Here is a 17,818-nt window from a genome sequence, read left to right on the forward strand (position 1 = left end):
TAAATGAAGCCATCAATTTGATTGCTTGAAAAAATCCAAAATACACATATGACAATTAGAAATAGTCGGTTTTTAATCACATAATAATATAATACAGTTACATACAAAAACAATTTATGAACGCACCGGTCCAGCCAGGTGCCGCAGAGTATAACTCCTTACATGATACGACATTGCAGCATACTGCTGCAATTGGTTTTGTCGAGAAGGCTCACAATTCATTGAATCTGACACTTCTCGGGTTTGTTGCGTTTGGTGCTTGATCCAAGCACCAGCCGCAGGTCGCTGGTGAAGCTCGGGCGACGCGCCAAGGGGTCCACGGCGGCACAGGGCGCGCCGTGCGTCCTGCTGCCTCTCCTGCCGCGCTGGTCGATGCACAACGACTGGTAGGTGAGGAGCGACACGATCTGATGCCGCGACGGAGTGGTTTCGTCGGGCAGTCCGCCCAGAGATGCCACAGCTCTGAACATGTCTTCCAGTCCGGCACCGTCTTTAGCCGAGGTTTCGAAGTACGGGACACCCTCGCCCAGGATTTCTGTCACCTCGGACCGTCTGACGACTCTCTGCGCGCCCAAGTCCGCTTTGTTCCCGCACGTCACGACTGACAGTCCGGCGGGATTTTTTAATTTGACTAACTTTGCCTTAGCAGTTCTGATCTCATTCAACAGTCCACAGACCTCACTGAAAGAGTCTCTGTCGTCTAAACTGAAGACAAGCAGAAAGATGTCACCTGGGAAAGAAAAAAGAGCACGGATTATTATTGAAACAGTGAAAAGTCTTTGGTGTACTGTAAAGGGACTGCAGTAATAAAGAGTATACTAATACTAAGATATACAGAATAACCACACCAGCTCACCTGTCAGGATGGATAACCTCCGTTTTGCTGGGAAGTCCCGCTCACTCGCGGCGTCCAGAAGATCAATCTGATACGCCTCGCCTCCAATATGGAACAACTTTCTGTGGAAGTCCTCGATCGTGGGCTCGTATTGCTCTTGAAAGTCTCTGCCCAAGAACCGCCGGAGGATGTTGGTTTTCCCTACTTTGGGTGCGCCAAGCACAACTATTCGGTGACAGTTCCTGGGCTTGGTCAGACCCATCTCGAGCAGATCCACGGACCTTTTTGGAAGTCGATCATTCGATACGTGCCGTTTGCCAGAACTCGCTGATCTACTTGCAACCACTCTTTTATCCTGTTGTCTCCAGCGGCCTTTAACAGTTTTGATGATGCCCAAACCTGTCTTCGATAAGCTTGAGACACTGGGATGCTGGAGCACTGTGTTGCTATGCAGGACGGGGTGCGTAACGCGCGATTGGCGATGCCCGGCGACAGAGTTGAACATCTCGAAGATGCCATCAACGGGAAGGTAGAGCTTCTCAGTTGTGTTCATCTCCGTGTTCTTTCACAGAGAGGTTAGATCTAAAAACTCACCAATCCAGTTTCTTCCCCATGTGTGCTCCGCGAAACGGTGCCGGTGTCTCTTATACACCCACACCGTGCGCAGCTCCTGCGTCACATCGCATCCTGAGAACACTTTCCTATTATAGAGGCAGAAGCAGAAGAGATCTCAGTTTAAGTGAAGAAACGAGCTCTAGAACAGTCTGGAAAAAACGCAGAGTCTAGTTTATACCTGGTATGGTGCAACCAAATGTATTTGAAACGTATTCCCAATCTTTTTAATGTTCTCCTCCGACATAAACCATCTTACAACTCTTACATCTGATCTGTTTACACCTAATTAAGCATGCCATTCTATTTTAGCACCACACATGCACTTTGTTTTGATATAGTTCTTCAAATGACAACTCTTTAGGCAGAAACTAATCATTTCTGTTGATGTCTGATCAAGTCAGTCATCAGGAGGATTTCATTAATTGGGTTCTGTCTCCTCTTTGCAAGCTGTCATATGCTGTGTCCTGTTGCTTTCATACTTTTTTATGTTCATATAGCCCTCACACTGTGCTTTCATAGTCAAAGTCACTTACAAAAACATGCCTGCACCTGCTAACATCACTGTGGATTTTGCCCTTTTGTTTTTCAGGTCAGTCAGTGCATTGTTTTCTGTGGTGATCACGACTTGCTCTGAGTGTTAGACACACATCCCTCTCTCTCCCTCTCTCTCTCTTTCTCTTTCTATGATTCATAAACCGTGATAAGTCCTCTGCAGTACTACCAGCTTCAGTTACAGTGATTTACTGTTATTTTTCTCAAAATCACATTCCAAGATTTTATAGGAACATTATAAGCCCATAAATCAAAACTTTTCTTTGTAGGCAAACATTTCCTCAGTGGATGCAGGTACATTTATAGATGGAGAGATTTACCAAAGGAACAGAGTGAAGCTGTCATACCCATACACTGATGTATTATTACAGTCTGTGTTCATGCATTTCATGACTGTAAGCTGCTGAACTGATTATTAATATCCTAGCAGCACTCTGTCACTTCATTGCACCAGTGAGGCTATGCTACAAAACTGCGGCTTGTTCTCCATTAAACCATCCTTTTCACAAACCAAGGCCACTCTGAAAGGACAGCCCACATAACAGTTTTTTCTTAGAAACCTGAAGACTGGGGTGGACAAGGACAGGCGGATTGCAATTTAACCAATTGCTTTCAGCGCTGCAGCTACAAGAAAGAAAGAAAGAAAAACATGCTGTGATGAAAAATTGTCCTTGAATTGAAATTTCACATTATGTATAGAAGACACACATTTTGTGCTTCTAACTTCTAACTTTCGAAACCTGAAAGTTTGTCTTGACAAAGACAAAGTAGAGCCAATTCAATGTGCTGCTGCTACTGAAATGTACCCCGCCGTCAGGCACAGTCATGTATCACTATTATTAATATTATCATGAAGTACCACCACTCTCACGTCATTCGGGACTAATGACAGTCAGTCGTGTAAGCACTTTCAGTTGCTCACACCCTGGCTACGTGAGCAAATATAGAAACCATTTTAGGCCCCATCACCATCCCATTAAATAATCACACACTGTGGCATCATCTTGTGACTCATGGTTTACCGAAACAACCAAAATACAGCTTGACATCTAATCCAGTCACCTGTTTGATTCCATGGGTAGATTTATACATCACTTAACACAAGTGTAATATGTAACTTATTATATGGAACCAGCAACTGGTCTCTGTGTATTTACAACGCCACACAGATGTGATAAGAACTGTTTGTTTTTTCTGTTTAGTGCTGCACAGAAATAACAGAAGCACTGCATTTACAGTAACGGTCACTAATGTGGACTGTCTCTGTCACTTGCTACTTATAAATATTAAATATTGCTGTTCTTTTGTTAAGGGCTAAATGATTTAGGGCCAAAATACATTTCTGATCTGCTGCCAGGTTATGAAACACTTTGACTTCTCAGATCATCTGAGGTGTAGCCTCTTTTTGGAGATTCAAAACAAAACAAAAAAGGAGCATTTGTTTAAGTTATGTGTCATATACCTAAAATAAACTCCCAGAAAACCTGAGTTCTTTAAAATTAGGGCTTAAGATTTTTCTGTTTGAACTGCTGCTGCACTGTTCTGTGGTATCTTATTCTGTTTGAGCAAAATTTTAAAATGCAATTTCACTTTTTTTAAGTAATATACTATGTACAGCATTTTATATTGTCCTTAATTTTAAATGTTTTTTTTTTTTATTTCTTTTTATATTTTATTTAAAGGACTTTTCATTGGCCTTGCTGATGGACGCTGACCTCACCTCCTGCCCTGTCCACTTTTAAAAATGTTATAGAGAAAGTGTAAACTCATTTGCCAGGAAATAGCTGCATAATTAGGCACTGATGTAATTCTATGATCAGCAGAAGAGGAAATAAATGATTTTCACAGAGGGGATAGCACAACACGACAAACCCATAGAGGGCGCCAAAGAGGAGCAGGTGCCATGCAAGAAAATTAAAGGATCAGGTCGTCAATTTTACACAAACCAGTTCATAAACAAATATATGTCATGACACGACCAACACAGCAGCATGTGGTACAGATATCCCCACAACGACAGCATTTCATTTTCTACTGATGCTCTTGGACACACAGCCCAAATCAGGTTTTAGATACACACATAGTAGGCTACTTGCACTTTATCTGGAAGTTGAGTCATGGCACTTAAAGTTGTTAATGGGATAAATTCATTGTTTGTTTTAGTGTTTTCTTGCTTTGGACAATAAGAAACGTGGAAAATCACCAGCCGTATCCTTTAAAGGTTTAGAGTCAATCTTCTTGAATTGACATAAAGTGATCTTACTTTTTGAAGCATCAACCTGCTTTCTGATGTTCTGCCTCTCTCACCTAAACACACACACTCACTTATAAGAAGTCCGATTTCCTCTCCAACGCAACCTCACCAATGTCAGTGGTAGGCTGGTGTTATTTATCAGTCCTCTCTCCTCCCCCTCTGTTTTCCCAAGACCTTGCCTGCATGTCTCCTCTGCGCTGACCTCATCAGGCCTTTGTTGGGAAACAAAGCATGCGGGCATCTGTTTTCAAGAAAAATAAAGACGTATAGGGTGCTGAGAGAGTGAGAGAGAGAGAGAGAGAGGGAGGAGGAGGAGGGCTCAAGGAGGTAAATGTGACCAGGGAGAGGTGAATGAAAATGAAACAGAGAGCTGCAACAAGCAAATGAACACCTCCACAATCCGACTTCAAGAAATCCCCCCTCCTTACAGCCAAGTTTTACTCTGTTGAAGTTTTTTATATCTGTACACTTTAGCCTTTCTGTCCTCTCTAAGACTCATGCCTTTGTTGTTTCAAGGTGGAGCTGGTATTTCCTGTATATCCTGCTCAGTCAGCCAGCCTCTGGCCCGCTTGCTCTCTCATGCTGTGTCTCTCATAGTTCTCATTATTCAATCATCATCATGATATCAGATCAGCCCATACTTTGAAATACAACTTGGAATTATTTGAGACTGCTCTGGACCATTCACTAAATCCAAGATTTAGGCCCCAGATGATGCATTAGGATGTGCCTTTAGACAACATCCCCATTAGTGGTGATAAATAAATAAAGAGCAACGATGAAGCTGCTGAAAAGGAAATGTGGCTCTGCGTAGAAGTCCTCTGGGATAACGTGCTCACTCTCACTCTGCAGGGAGTGTTACAGCATACCCTTTCTATAAAGGGAATAATGGCTGTTGTGGTGAGTATCACATTATCAGATACATCTTTGAGCTCCCATTGCAGAACTGTAATATCATAATTCCTGCAGTATTAAAATTTGTATGTTAATTGCAGTGATTTTGTTTTTTGCTTTCTTTTTGCGCAGTGATCTCACAGATATGATGCATTGATCAAAAGTATCTGAACAAAAGCTGGAGGCTGCCCTTAACAACGCGTTTTCCACCGACACCACACAATCTGTAATTGCTATGTTTTGCGCCTCCACTTTGTAAACCTGCGTGTGACCCCCTCTGTGCGCCCTGAGCCACCTGCTCCAGTCAGCACGGATGCGTTTCCATCAGGCAGGGAAAGGAAAGGGTTAAAATCTGACTCCGCATGCACCGGACAGGCCTCCCTCCCTCCCTCCTCTTCTCCTCTCTCTCTCTCTCTCTCTGAATGTGTGTGTGTGTGTGTGTGTGTGTGTGTTTAGGGGGCCGTACCATCTGCAAGCTGAGATCTGGGATTTTTTAACACACACTCAACTTAGTTTGCCAACAAATGAGCACCGCCTCAGTTTGAATTGTGGATTCATTCTGCACACACATCGTCCTCCTCGGATGTTTTTCCCCCTGCTGTGTTATAAATATCGCCTTTGTTTTTTGTTTTTTTTTCCATGAGTTCTCGTCTGTAGCCGAAAGCTACGGGTCGGGATATGTCGAGAGTCGGAGGCGTTGCTTCCTCCACCCAAAGCCTCTCCAAGTTGGGACCCCAGCGACGCGCTATGACATGAAGGTAAGGGAAAGTGGAGGCGGCGGACTGTGTCCTTGTGGTTCACACCTATTCCTGAGGGCTCGGTTTGAAACTTTGAAAGTCGGAATCATAGCTGAGTCACGGCTACAGACTTCACCTACCGGACCGGCCAACCCTTTTTTTTTTTTTTTTTTTTGACGCAACTTGCATGATAATGGGCCCGGTCGTCCTCGTTTGGGACAAAAAGGACATGCCAAAGAAATAAGTTCGATCAAAAACCCAGGGTGATTAAATGGCTTTCAGACATATGTAGGACATAATAAAATCGAGCTTGTAGGCCTGATCTGGGACTATTTTTCACTTTGCTTCCTACAAGTAGTGATCATCAGGGTCTGGGAATGATCTGCTCGTTTAATTAACCTTGTGTGAGTATATGTGTGAAGTGGTGAGGAGAGCACCTCCATCCCATCCCTTATTCGTGTGATCACAATTTGTTTGTGTAGATATACAGATTGTCACAAAATGTATGTATCCTCATTATGAGCATGAGAGTAATGGAGGCACCTACATCCGAATCACAAATCTGGCCAGACAAACTTTTGAATCTCCCCTTTACAGCACTGCTCTCTCTGTCATTAGCCTGATTAGGACCCCTGTCCCCTTTTAACAACTCCCATTCACAGAGAGTCCCAGTAAAAGTGCACATTAACTGACTTTCCCTCAGACATGAGTAATCCCAAGAATCAGGAAGCAGCAGGACATGATGTGACTAAATGGCAAACTAGGCTGGCACTGGTCACCAATTCAGATTTAACCTTTGGTTAGCTGTGCCGCAAACATTTTGCCTCCCACCACCACTCAACAGTTCGCTTGTAGTAGTGTTACAGAATAAGAAGCTCTCTCATAGCATGGGAAAAATTGCAGGCCAACCTAGTTCAGCCACCTTTTTTGCATAGTTTGACCAAAGATTGCTGAGGTTTTTCACAGTTAAAGACTAAAATGCTTTTAGTTTATTAGTTTATGTAGTAAACAGCGATGTCATATTCAATATTTCACTGCCTCAAGGGGTCGATACAAAGCATTTTAAAGCCCATCTTTCTCATCTTCCATCCCTTCCTATGTTTTGGCTATGCTTACTTGACTCTAAAGTGAAGGAATTGATCGCCTTTACCTTCACCCGTCTCCCTGCTTTGTTAAATAGAGGAGGCAGATTGAGGAGTGACACATTATTAGTTAAACTGATTTTGCTGCCTTGACTACATAAGATAAAGGAGTCTAAATGTCCTGGGCAAAGTGTTGGATAGCATATCGTACATTAGCTTGCATCAGTGAAATCAAATTAAAAAGCTATTAGGGATTTTTGTTTAATTACTGTAGATTTGTTTATTATATGGATTTACATGTTTTGTTACAGTTTTGTGAGTCCTCAGATTCTTTAAAGTCCTATCTGCTGCTGTGGTTTACTCAGGTTAGGAAAACAGGGGAGGTGGAGCCCCTCCTGTTTCTGATATCGGTGACTTACACATTACTACACCAGCAGGTTGTTGTCCTTAGGTTTGGAAGTAATACTTGCTTTTCAGGAAAGGAAAAATATTTTACATTAAAGTAATTCCTGTGTTGTTGCTTACTTAGGAACAATGCACTCTATGCTCTATAACAGATCTCAGGGAAAACTGAGTTAAGGTGTTGTGTTTCACATTGCTTGGAGGTGCTGAGTCGTTCCGCTATCCTTCACAACTACACAACACAGTTACTGAGGAAAATAGTGTGTGAGACGTGGGATGTAGTCACTATTAGAATTTACATATACAACATGCAGTAACACCAATAACAATACTGAGGATGTGGTGTATTTCTTATATGGGTCAAAGTTAATGAATTAATAATGAACTAAATTCATGTTTTAGACTAATAAACCATGTGCAGGTTCGGATATTTCTGTACATCTAATACGTTCGTTGTATTCATTTCCAGCAGCAATACATTTGTGGACATCATTGAGGTTGTCAAGGGAAGGGCGACTTCATCACATTATTCTTTAGAACTGATCTCAAAACAAGCCACGCTGCATAAGGTGACGCCGTGGGTTAGCCTGCTGTTAGACCTGCATCCTTTGGCACCTGTAAAACTCCACATGCCATCATGCAGACCTCATCACTCCGCCGCCAGATGAAAAACATGGTCAACAACTATACAGAGGCTGAGATCAAAGTCAGAGAGGCCACTTCCAATGACCCCTGGGGACCTCCCAGCTCCCTCATGTCTGAAATCGCAGACCTGACCTTCAATGTAGTGGCTTTCACTGAGGTTATGGGTATGATCTGGAAGCGGCTCAATGATCATGGTAAAAACTGGCGCCATGTTTATAAGGCACTGACGCTGCTGGACTACCTGATCAAAACAGGCTCTGAGCGTGTGGCCAGGGAGTGCCGGGAGAATATATACACCATACAGACACTGAGAGACTTCCAGTACATAGATCGGGATGGACGTGACCAGGGCATCAATGTCCGAGAGAAAGCCAAGCAGCTGGTGGCTCTGTTAAGGGATGAGGACAAGCTGAAGAAAGAGAGAAGCCAGGCACTGAAGACCAAAACACGCATGGCGGGGGTCACCAGTAGCTTAGGCTCTGGATCCCTGCCTCCTCCATACCCAGGAAGCCGCACTAGCCAGTCCAGTTCAGCAGGAGTCTTTGTGGATGATTCCACCAGGTGTAGAAGCTCTCCATCTTCATTTCACTGTGAGTAACTGGGACATCTCGCACATGCCAATAAACTGTGACATAATTTTACAAATCTTTTATGGAAGTGTTTCAATTGTTTTGGTCATGTGTCTGTCAGATACAATGAAATGAGTTCTTATGGATGATGAAAGTAACAGAATAATAGTGGTCCATGACTTTTCAATTTATCAATCACCTATGACTTTTCATTGTGTCAGAAAACCAAAAAAAGTCATTATGGAGACGCTGTCATTTACATAATTGTCTTCTCTGTAGCTAACATCAATCAAGCCTCACTGGTGACTTCTCACCAATGTAGATGCTATTTTATAACAAGCAGCACATTTACCATGCAAGCCTGGATGACTATGAATTGCTTGGTCACTGGGTTTTACCAGGAAGTGTTTCAGTTTTGAGCTCTATTGACAGTTGGGCATCTGCATTCCTTACATTCTGCAGTTTACAGTCACGTCAGCTAAACTGGATTTACAAAGGGACGAGGCCCTGTTTGCTCTCGAGCCAATCTAAGGTGAAACCACAACTGTATGCCAAATTTAAATATGCAATCTTGGTTATCCTCACACACTCACACAGGTGGGTTAGAGCATGTGAGGTTAATGATTTATTAACTACAGTAAAGAGTTCAAACTTGCATCAAATAGCCGTATTTAGCATTTGCTAATAATGATTGACTAAATTTGAGTTTGGTGTGTTGTGGTCCACGTATGTGTAATAGCAGTTCATTTTTGTTTTTTGCAATACTGCATAACAGCTTTGCTTCTTCCCACCCATCCTCTGGGTGAGTTAAACTAAAATAAAAGGAGGATAGTAGTTGTCTCTTGGATATTCCAGGAAATTGGTGCATGGTTGGTGTGGACACAATGCTGGTGGATGGTGTGGGTGGGGGTCAGGAGGTTGGCAGCAGCCAATTGCCACTAAGCATTCCAGTTCAGATGGAGAATATTGAGGGGCACCAGAGTGGAAACAATTGGTTTCTGAGACCTGACTTTTGCCAATGTGTGGCCTGCCGCCCTGTTTTATATCTTTGACCCACAGTCTGGCACCCACAGTGGTATACTGCCAGCTCCTACACTTCCCACCCCCAACCCCTCCTGCAAACCTGGACCTGAATCCTGGATCACACCCAGAGCATTCGGGGTAATAAGGTGGGCCCCACTCCAAACCATCCATTTCTCCCTCCCTCTACCTCCCTAACTCTGCACACAGGCGCACCATTGTTCTTAGTGCAGGCAGAATTAGGCAGACCCTGGCAAGCAATGCCAGCAAATGCCCTTAACAACAGGCAATGAAAGAAATTAACATGCAAAAGAAGTGTCAGATTTTTTTATGACCTTCAGCCCCAGGTTTTTTTTTTTTTCCCTTTCCCTTTCCCTTCTCTATTTACATTTCCTAATGTTTATGGATGCATTCTTCTGCTTTAATTTCCTTGATCAACCCCCTTCTGCCCTCCCTTCTGCTCTTCCTCATTCCCTATAGCCTCCTCTTCTTCTCCTCGACTTGCTCCAGACCTGGAGCAAGCTCGGCCCGCAACCAGTGGAGAAGAGGAGCTGCAGCTGCAGCTGGCCTTGGCTATGAGCCGAGAAGAAAGTGAAAAGGTACCTCTAAAAGAGTTAACACACACACACTCTTAGCAAAAAGCTTTTGTCCTTACAGCACATGTGCCTGACAGAAAGAGGCTTCTTAGTGGCCCTGTGGCTGACATGTTATATGATAATTTTGTGGTAAATCATTAAATGCTTGGACACTGCCATGGTGATGAAGCAGTCCTTTTGCCTCTACTAGGCTATCGTTTCCCAGAAGCCATCGCTGAAAGTGATATGATCGATTCAGTCTCTGATCTGGTCAATGATGACTCTCTGATCAATCAGTGTGAGTGACACTGAAGAGTGAGGACACTGAGTGAAAGAGTCAGGACCCAGATAAACATCCCCAGCCTTCCCTAGTCTCCATTACAAGGGCAGCTGTTGCCCTCTGTGACATCTGCTTGGCTAATAAGAGAAAATATTATTGCATAACTATTTCTACTTCAGTAATCAAACAAATCAGATGTGATTTTGATGATGACATTGAAATCCATATATTAGATCTCTGCATTACTATTTTTGAATCAGTTCAAATCATTGTCAAATCCTTCTCTTAAAGAATCACTTCAACAAAGTCAAGCGTAATTTTACCTTTCCCCTTGACTAGTCGTCCTTCTAATACCTCCTGCTTGACCCTAGCCACCTCCCCAAGTGGATTTTGATGAACAGACCCAACTCCAGATCGCTATGAGTCTCAGCAAGGAGGAGGCCCAGAAGGTATAAGTACGCTGGGACCAGGGATGACCCCTCTTTTTCATTCTTTGCCCTACAGCACATCTCATGTTGCTCTGTACACTAAAACCAACATCACAGCCAGTCTCCATCCTTCGAAGAAAAAACTGCATGTCCTACGCACTCATTCACCTTTCTAGATTTGATATGTGGCCTCCCCGAGTCACTTTTGAACAGCAAAAAGACATGCAGCTTTCTTCAGCAACTAATCAAACAAGGCTTCATTCTTCTGTTCCACCAACTGTTAAGGCTCTCTTCTTAGACAGTATAAGGAGATACTCAGCTCAGACACTCTGACCTCTTCTGATGCTGTGCCATGGTGTGGTGTGACCCCTTTACTGTGCTTGGGACCTCTATAGAGTTTGCATGCTGTGTATTTTGAGAATGCCCAAGCATTTCTTTCACTTTTGTTGATCAAATCCTCATTGCTATTCATTGCTCGGTTGACACCTCCACAGCCAGTCCAGCGCCCTGCACCTGCCACAGTGGATATGGATGAAGAAACCCAGCTCCAGTTAGCCCTGTCTCTCAGCAAAGAGGAGCACCAGCAGGTACTGTTCCTAAGGGTCACTGGGTCCACTTGGATGATTATCTTCCACTATATAATGTTTAACCCCTTTCCACATCTTCTATTTCCTTGGCTTAGTGTTTAGAAGTTGTATTTCCAAATGTCTGTTATAATATCTCTGGAAACCACTGTAATCTACCACTGTTTTACTGTCTCATCCTCATACTATGTCTTTGTCCTCCCTTTTTTTTCTCTGATTATGCTAATATGTTGTAGCACAATAGAACTGCTTTGTTAGCCACAATGATGCTCTGCAGTTTCTTCTCTTTCAACAGAGAATTTTCTGGTTTGCACCTATTGTACACATCTACCACTGGGTCATATGTTGCCTAGGAAAAATACAAAGTGCTCTTGTGTCTGTGTGCTGCAACCAAGTCATGTATATAGTATGATCTGACAATATGTTAATTTTGCCAGAAGCTGTCATGCCTAAAGGCATCCATGTGTCTGTTTCTGTTGACAGGAGCAACTCAGTCGGCAAGGAGATGAGTCAATGCTGCAAAAAGCTTTGGAGGAGAGCAAACGTGAAATGGAGGCTAAAGGCGGGGTATGTAATATATGTCAATGGGGCTGATGAAATATAATCAGTTTGAAACAGAATTTATCGACCACGGATTAAAACCAAGCCGATCAACCAACTCAGTTGAAGAAATACAGTAGCAAGAAAAAGTATGTGAACCTTTTGGAATTTTGTTGTTTTCTGCATTCATTTGTCATAAGACATGATCTGATTTCGTCTAACTCAAGAGTATTACCTAATATACTGTGACTAAAATAATTAGAACAAAAAAATTTGAATCTTCCATGTCTTTATTGAGAACAACCATAATAACCTCATAGTGTGAGTGGAAAAAAGATGTGAGCCCTAGGAATTAATAACTGGTTGACTCCCCCCTCCCCCCCCCCCCCGGCAGCAATAACCTCAACCAGGCACTTCCTGTAGCTGTGAATCAGACCTGCACATTGTTCAGGAGGAATTTTAGCCCATTCTTCCTGCAGACCTGCTTTAGCTCATATTCTTTGGACATCTCATGTCTGTGGTTCTCTTCAACTCGTTCCAGAGCATCTCTATTGGGTTGAGGACTGGCCTCTGACTTAGCCACTCCATCAGGCGGATTTTGTTTTTCTGAAGCCATTCTGTTGTGTGTTTTGGGTCATTGTCCTGTAGCATCACCCAACTTCTACAGAGTTTCAGCTGATGTACAAACACTCTCTCGTTATGCTGAAGATAAACTTGGGAATTCATCATCATGATGTTTCCTCCACTATACTTTACAGTTGGGATGTTGTTTTCATGATGATACGAGTGCCATTTTTATGCCAGATGTAGTGCTGTGTGTTCTTTCCAAATAGTTCAATATATTTTGATCAATCCACAACATTTTACCAGTACTACTGTGTAGTGTCAATGTGCTCTTTGGCAAACTTCAGGCGTGCAGCAATGTTGTTTTTAGTAAGCAGCAGCTTCCTTCGTGGTGTCCTGCTATAAACACCCTGCTTGTTCAGTGTTTTACCTACTGTAGAGTCATGAACAGCCAGTTCCAATGGCGCCTTCAAATGTTTGGCTGTCAAACGGGGTTCTTTCTTTACCTCATTGACGGTGTTTGTTGTGCTCTTAGGGTCATTTTGATGGGCCAGTCAGTCGAAGTAGCTCTTGTCCACATCTCCAAACTAATCTTCTTAACTTTTGTTAACATCTGGTTCCAATTAACTTTTTTTGAGGTCATTATTTGCACTGAAGTTTTTTTTTATTTGTTCTTAATAAAGACATGAAATATCAGATGTTTTTTGTGTTATTACTTTAGGCACATTGTATTTGTTAATACTCTTGACTTGGATGAAGATCAGATCACATTTTATGACAAAATAATGCAGAAAACCATGAAATTCAAGAGGTTCACATACTTTTTGTCACTTGCTACTGTATAGTAAACGCTCATTTCTTTCTTGTTGATTTGGTCAGACTTCCTTCATAGACCTGGTAGACGTTTTTGCATTGCCTTCCCACCTGCATCCTAGTGAGCATCACTGGAATAATACTTCACGCCAGGCAGCAGCTAGCCAGCAGGGCGCAGACTCCTGGGACTCCTTGGGTGAGCCTTGAGTTAGCTTACATCACAAAATCAGGGAATGTTTAGGCACAAGTTCAAAATTATATGTAGTAAATTTTACCAACTTTAAACAATGTTCATTCATTGAGAACAGAAATATTTATTGATAAATTTTCTTTCCTGAATTTATTTGAAATGAAGGGACACCTTTTTCATATGTACAATACATTTTGGTTTACTCAAATATGCTATGATAAGCTTACTCCTTTCTGTTTGCCATCTCTGTTATTAAAGAAGACAGCAACATCACCTCAAGAGTAGATCCTCCCTGGATGGCTCCCCCAACCTCCAACAGCCCTCCCCCACCATGGGAGCCCCCATCTGACCCCTGGCATGTCCCATCTAACAGTGTCTCCGATGCCACAGGTCGTTTATGGGCCCTACCTGCCAAAACATGTGAGCAACTATGTGCATACATGCACAGTAAAAGATAAATAGGGAAAACCACCAATATTGTTAATAAAATATTTTAATATCATTTAATTAAATTGGATTTTCATTTATTTCTACCCTCTTCAGGTGTTGATCCATTCTCAGCTCCATCTGAGAGAACAACACACAAGGGAGCTGTCAAGGAACAGTCTCCCAGAGCTGGAAGCCCATCAGGTGAACAACATTTTCCCTTACTACACCACCATTTTGTGTATTTCACATGCTTACACTTGGAACTCTCTCTCTTACCTTTTAGATGGGGATCTGTTTGATGAGGCAATGGATGGAGGTCATATCAATGGCAGAGGGGAGGGCAGTCCTGAGCCCTTTGACCTGTCACATCTAGGGGAAAGCTTGGGTGTCCCCAGTCCTCGTACATGCCGGACGCCTGAGGCATTCCTAGGCCCCGCAGCAGCTTCCTTAGTAAACCTGGAGAACTTGATCCCTGCAAATTCATCAGCGAAGACCACAAACCCCTTTTTATCAGGTATTAATTGTGTTGTTGACACTATGAAACAACAAAAAAGTAGGGGCACTAATACTGCAACTCTAGATTTAAATCAGCTTTTTAAATTTATTCTACAGTATATGTTACACAGATTGGTAATACACTTGCAAATGTGGACTTTTTAAAGACTCCTTTTATTGTTAGCTAAACCTTGGGAATGTATTTACATTGTTCTGTCTGCTTCTAACTGTAGTGATTCACTTACAGAAACATTGAGCAGTCTAAATGTTAACTGAGAAATGATAAATACAACTTGAGTAATTGGTAAATTATGGCGTTTTTGTTTCTTTCTGCACAGGCCTGAGTGCTCCTTCAGCCACCAATCCTTTTCAGGGTGAGCAGCCCAAACTAACTCTGAATCAAATGGGCTCAAGCTCCACTGGTTTTGCTCCTCCTGCCACCTCTCTTCCATACAGTGCTTCCTTGCCCCTGCCTATGAACCATCAGCCTGCCAGCCTTCCCTCGTCACTGACTCACCCCACCCAGCCTGGTCTGGACCTGCCTGGGAACCTCCCTGAGCCCTTGTTGCCCTTCTCATCAGCCAACACTCAGGGACCACAGGCTACACAGAGCAGTCAGAACCCGTTCTTATGAGGACCAACTGAACTTGATAAAATTGCTTAGAAAAAGGGGAATACCATTAGCTTATGCTCTTGAAATATGCCTCTAACTACAGATCAAACTGCAGCCCCAATGACTTGTATAGAAAGTCTTCTTAGTTGTTTTTATATTGTGCTTAAATCCATGCAAGCTAGTTCTGCTTTTCAGTGTCCTGTTCCTTGTCACTGTATGTAGGAACAAGGATAAAAGAGATAACACCTTTTTATCAGAACATATTATGTAAAATGTCTTTAAGGCCATAATGTATTACTAATTGACTTGTGTGGCAAATCTACTCAAAAGCACAGTTTGATATGATAATGTTTCCTCTCTACTTCTTCACAAACATAAAACCCAGGCAAATGTGTTACTTTTCAGTACACCAACAACTCTGCTCACTGTGACATAGTCCAGTTCCTGAAACACGACAAATAAATAATAAATAAACAGATTTCTAACTGGCAGGTTTGGCAAGACCTGTCCAATGTTAAAATGTTACTTCATGAACAGACACAGTTAACTTTGTGGAGCTTCTGTTGAACCAGAACGGATGAGAAACATATGCATACGCATTGTGCATATGCATACTTTTACTATGGTGAAAGGAATTGCTGCAGTTAGCTGAATCAAATTAGTTTGGGAAGACTATACCTGCTTAAAAATTCACTGTAACAATAATAGAATAATGTATGAATCAAGTTTTATTCATTGCTTATAAACCATTGACTGTCATGAAATATATGTTTATAATTATAACATTGCTTCATTCTTCAGCTGGTTGTAATGCTTTGCAAAATATAATTTATCTTAACAACAGTACATTTGGTATGAAATCATCATAAAACAGGCACACACCCAGTCCCACATTAAGTATGTATTGTGCACCTCATGCCCTCTGGTGGTAATAATTTGTTGCTGCTATGCTTCATGCCTCACAGTAATCAGTTTTGCAGTCCAAGCTCTTCTAGCTATTGTGTGTCCTAATTTACTACTAGTTACTTTAGAGCTTACTTTATTTCACAAAGACATTACTTATAGTTACATTTCTCCATTGGCAGAAATCCCTGCAATTCACTGTTTCTGAACTGTCTGAAATATACTTAGTGTAAGTCATCAATATAAGATGCGTTTCAGCATATAAATGGATATCCATTCAACCAGTCCATCCCACATGTTAACACTGCTATAAATACTTCTTCCTTTATCCCATTAAGTCACTACACTTTTATGGCACCAAAGATGCTGTATTACGAGCTTTCTTGTCATATGTCTTTTCCCTTTTTCAGTGAATCAAAATGGTAACATTCTTTGTGCAGTGAAAATACTGACATCTGATGTAAAAAAGCTTGAATCACTATTCAAGCAGAATATTTTTCAGGAACAAAAGGATGAGAGATCATTTGATTGGGATGGATTCCAGCCAGCTGAGCACCTCCTGAAGTCCCTGTCCAGAACGGGCACTTAGTTCCAGTGTTGTGATTGGCTGAGTAGCAGATGCAATGATGTCATCCATTCTGAACAGTGATTTTATCTCTACAAGACTCATAGTGCACGGCATATCTCTGGAAAACAATGGAATAAGAAAATACACAGTGGTTAATATTGTGTTGATGCTGCTGACTGTCACATCTTTGATGTATGACAAGTGAATATTGGGAATGATGTGTATGCTTATAGTCTCACGTCTTGTTGAAGAGAATAAGCACACTGGCACTGCGCAGAGGCTCAGCAGAGAGTACTGACAGCAGCTGGATGCAGGAGGAGGACACCTGAGCAATGTTGGCTGAGTCCACCATAAACTAAAACAAACAGAAAACTACAGTATTTAGCAAATCATTCCAACAGTTAACGTATTATCTTCCATCAGATTCTGCAAACATGGAACTTGTATATAAAAACATACAATGACGGAGGAGCAGTCACTGAAGTAACTGGGCCATATAGGGCCCATACAGCCTCCAAGCTCTCTCACTGTCACCTTCCTCTTCTTCAGTGTCAGATCAGTCAAGTTGGTTCCTACCTGTGGAGACATGAGACGTCCAGTTCAAACCCTACAAAATACAGCACTATTAAAAAATAACGTTCATTATTACTTACTGTAGGCAGAGTAGAAGGAGATGCACCCAGCTCACCAAAGTCATGCAAACATAGCTGTAAATAACATCTGTTATGAAAAAAAAAAAACTCCTCGGGATGCAGTACTTTGAGTTTATCTTATTATCATAAAATACCTCAGTGTATTACATTAACAATCTATATGGTCTACAATCTAATTTATACTTTATATGTTTAATATTCACTGACATATACTCGTATTTAGCTGTATGTTATGTTTACTAATGCTGCTATTAGCTCGACGGGCTACGCTAACTATTTAGCTAACGCTAGCCACTTATGAGACACTTCCAGTTTACAGCGCTTTTTCTGGTTTTAATCCGTTCAAATCTATCAGCTGGACACAAAGGATATTTTGTAATCGTTTCAGCAACAACGTTTTTCCGACTCCAGTTGCTCCAAGAAGTAAACACATTTCATTTCTGCTCATTTTGCTGGTAGCGAAGCGTGTGAAGCAGCCTCATTTCGCACCATGGCGACGGTCATGTGACCGTAGTAAGTCGCTGTGATACGACAACGTAGAAGTCAATCACTCTAGTCTTGTTTTTGATTGGTTAACA

General features: G+C 42.0%; 3 protein-coding genes across 5 annotated transcripts; 1 reads left to right on the top strand and 2 right to left on the bottom strand.

Annotated features, from left to right (window-relative positions):
• Positions 1–39: 39 nt before the first annotated feature.
• Positions 40–4,865, bottom strand: rasd2 (RASD family member 2). The gene is made up of 2 exons (XM_026339175.1): positions 857–4,865; positions 40–730 (listed from the first exon to the last, which is right to left on the bottom strand). Exons 1-2 carry the CDS (start codon positions 1,386–1,388, stop codon positions 219–221), a joined length of 1,044 nt encoding a protein of 347 aa, XP_026194960.1. The 5' UTR covers positions 1,389–4,865; the 3' UTR covers positions 40–218.
• A 149-nt stretch (positions 4,866–5,014) lies between these two features.
• On the top strand, positions 5,015–15,916 carry epn3a (epsin 3a). Of its 3 annotated transcripts, XM_026378950.1 has the most exons (12): positions 5,015–5,156; positions 5,283–5,908; positions 7,841–8,606; positions 10,086–10,204; positions 10,832–10,909; positions 11,383–11,475; positions 11,956–12,039; positions 13,456–13,585; positions 13,838–13,999; positions 14,123–14,209; positions 14,292–14,522; positions 14,842–15,916. In XM_026378950.1, exons 3-12 carry the CDS (start codon positions 8,009–8,011, stop codon positions 15,135–15,137), a joined length of 1,878 nt encoding a protein of 625 aa, XP_026234735.1. In that variant the 5' UTR covers positions 5,015–5,156; positions 5,283–5,908; positions 7,841–8,008; the 3' UTR covers positions 15,138–15,916. The 3 variants fall into 3 exon arrangements, with proteins under 3 accessions (XP_026234735.1, XP_026234817.1, XP_026234900.1); XM_026379032.1 differs by lacking the exon at positions 5,015–5,156 and having other exon boundaries at positions 5,652–5,908; positions 7,844–8,606; XM_026379115.1 differs by lacking the exons at positions 5,015–5,156; positions 10,832–10,909 and having other exon boundaries at positions 5,653–5,908.
• On the bottom strand, positions 15,827–17,755 carry arl16 (ADP-ribosylation factor-like 16). The gene is made up of 5 exons (XM_026339311.1): positions 17,613–17,755; positions 17,241–17,296; positions 17,047–17,163; positions 16,827–16,942; positions 15,827–16,705 (listed from the first exon to the last, which is right to left on the bottom strand). The coding sequence occupies exons 1-5, from the start codon at positions 17,686–17,688 to the stop codon at positions 16,540–16,542; spliced, it is 531 nt and encodes a 176-aa protein (XP_026195096.1). The 5' UTR covers positions 17,689–17,755; the 3' UTR covers positions 15,827–16,539.
• Between the last annotated feature and the right edge of the window lie 63 nt (positions 17,756–17,818).

This window comes from Anabas testudineus, chromosome 8, assembly GCF_900324465.2.
Source record: "Anabas testudineus chromosome 8, fAnaTes1.2, whole genome shotgun sequence".
In the NCBI taxonomy this organism is placed as follows: domain Eukaryota; kingdom Metazoa; phylum Chordata; class Actinopteri; order Anabantiformes; family Anabantidae; genus Anabas; species Anabas testudineus.

Excerpts from the sequence above, each read along its gene's own strand:
- rasd2 (XM_026339175.1), bottom strand. The coding sequence starts at position 1,388 with ATGAACACAACTGAGAAGCTCTACCTTCCCGTTGATGGCATCTTCGAG. Across the intron at positions 731-856 it reads GAGGTTATCCATCCTGACAG|GTGACATCTTTCTGCTTGTC; the intron begins GTGAGCTGGTGT and ends TTTCTTTCCCAG.
- epn3a (XM_026378950.1), top strand. The coding sequence starts at position 8,009 with ATGCAGACCTCATCACTCCGCCGCCAGATGAAAAACATGGTCAACAAC. Across the intron at positions 8,607-10,085 it reads CTCTCCATCTTCATTTCACT|CCTCCTCTTCTTCTCCTCGA; the intron begins GTGAGTAACTGG and ends CATTCCCTATAG. Across the intron at positions 14,523-14,841 it reads CACAAACCCCTTTTTATCAG|GCCTGAGTGCTCCTTCAGCC; the intron begins GTATTAATTGTG and ends CTTTCTGCACAG.
- arl16 (XM_026339311.1), bottom strand. The coding sequence starts at position 17,688 with ATGAGCAGAAATGAAATGTGTTTACTTCTTGGAGCAACTGGAGTCGGA. Across the intron at positions 17,297-17,612 it reads GTTGCTGAAACGATTACAAA|AGCTATGTTTGCATGACTTT; the intron begins ATATCCTTTGTG and ends GATGTTATTTAC. Across the intron at positions 16,943-17,046 it reads GTGACTGCTCCTCCGTCATT|TTTATGGTGGACTCAGCCAA; the intron begins GTATGTTTTTAT and ends TGTTTGTTTTAG.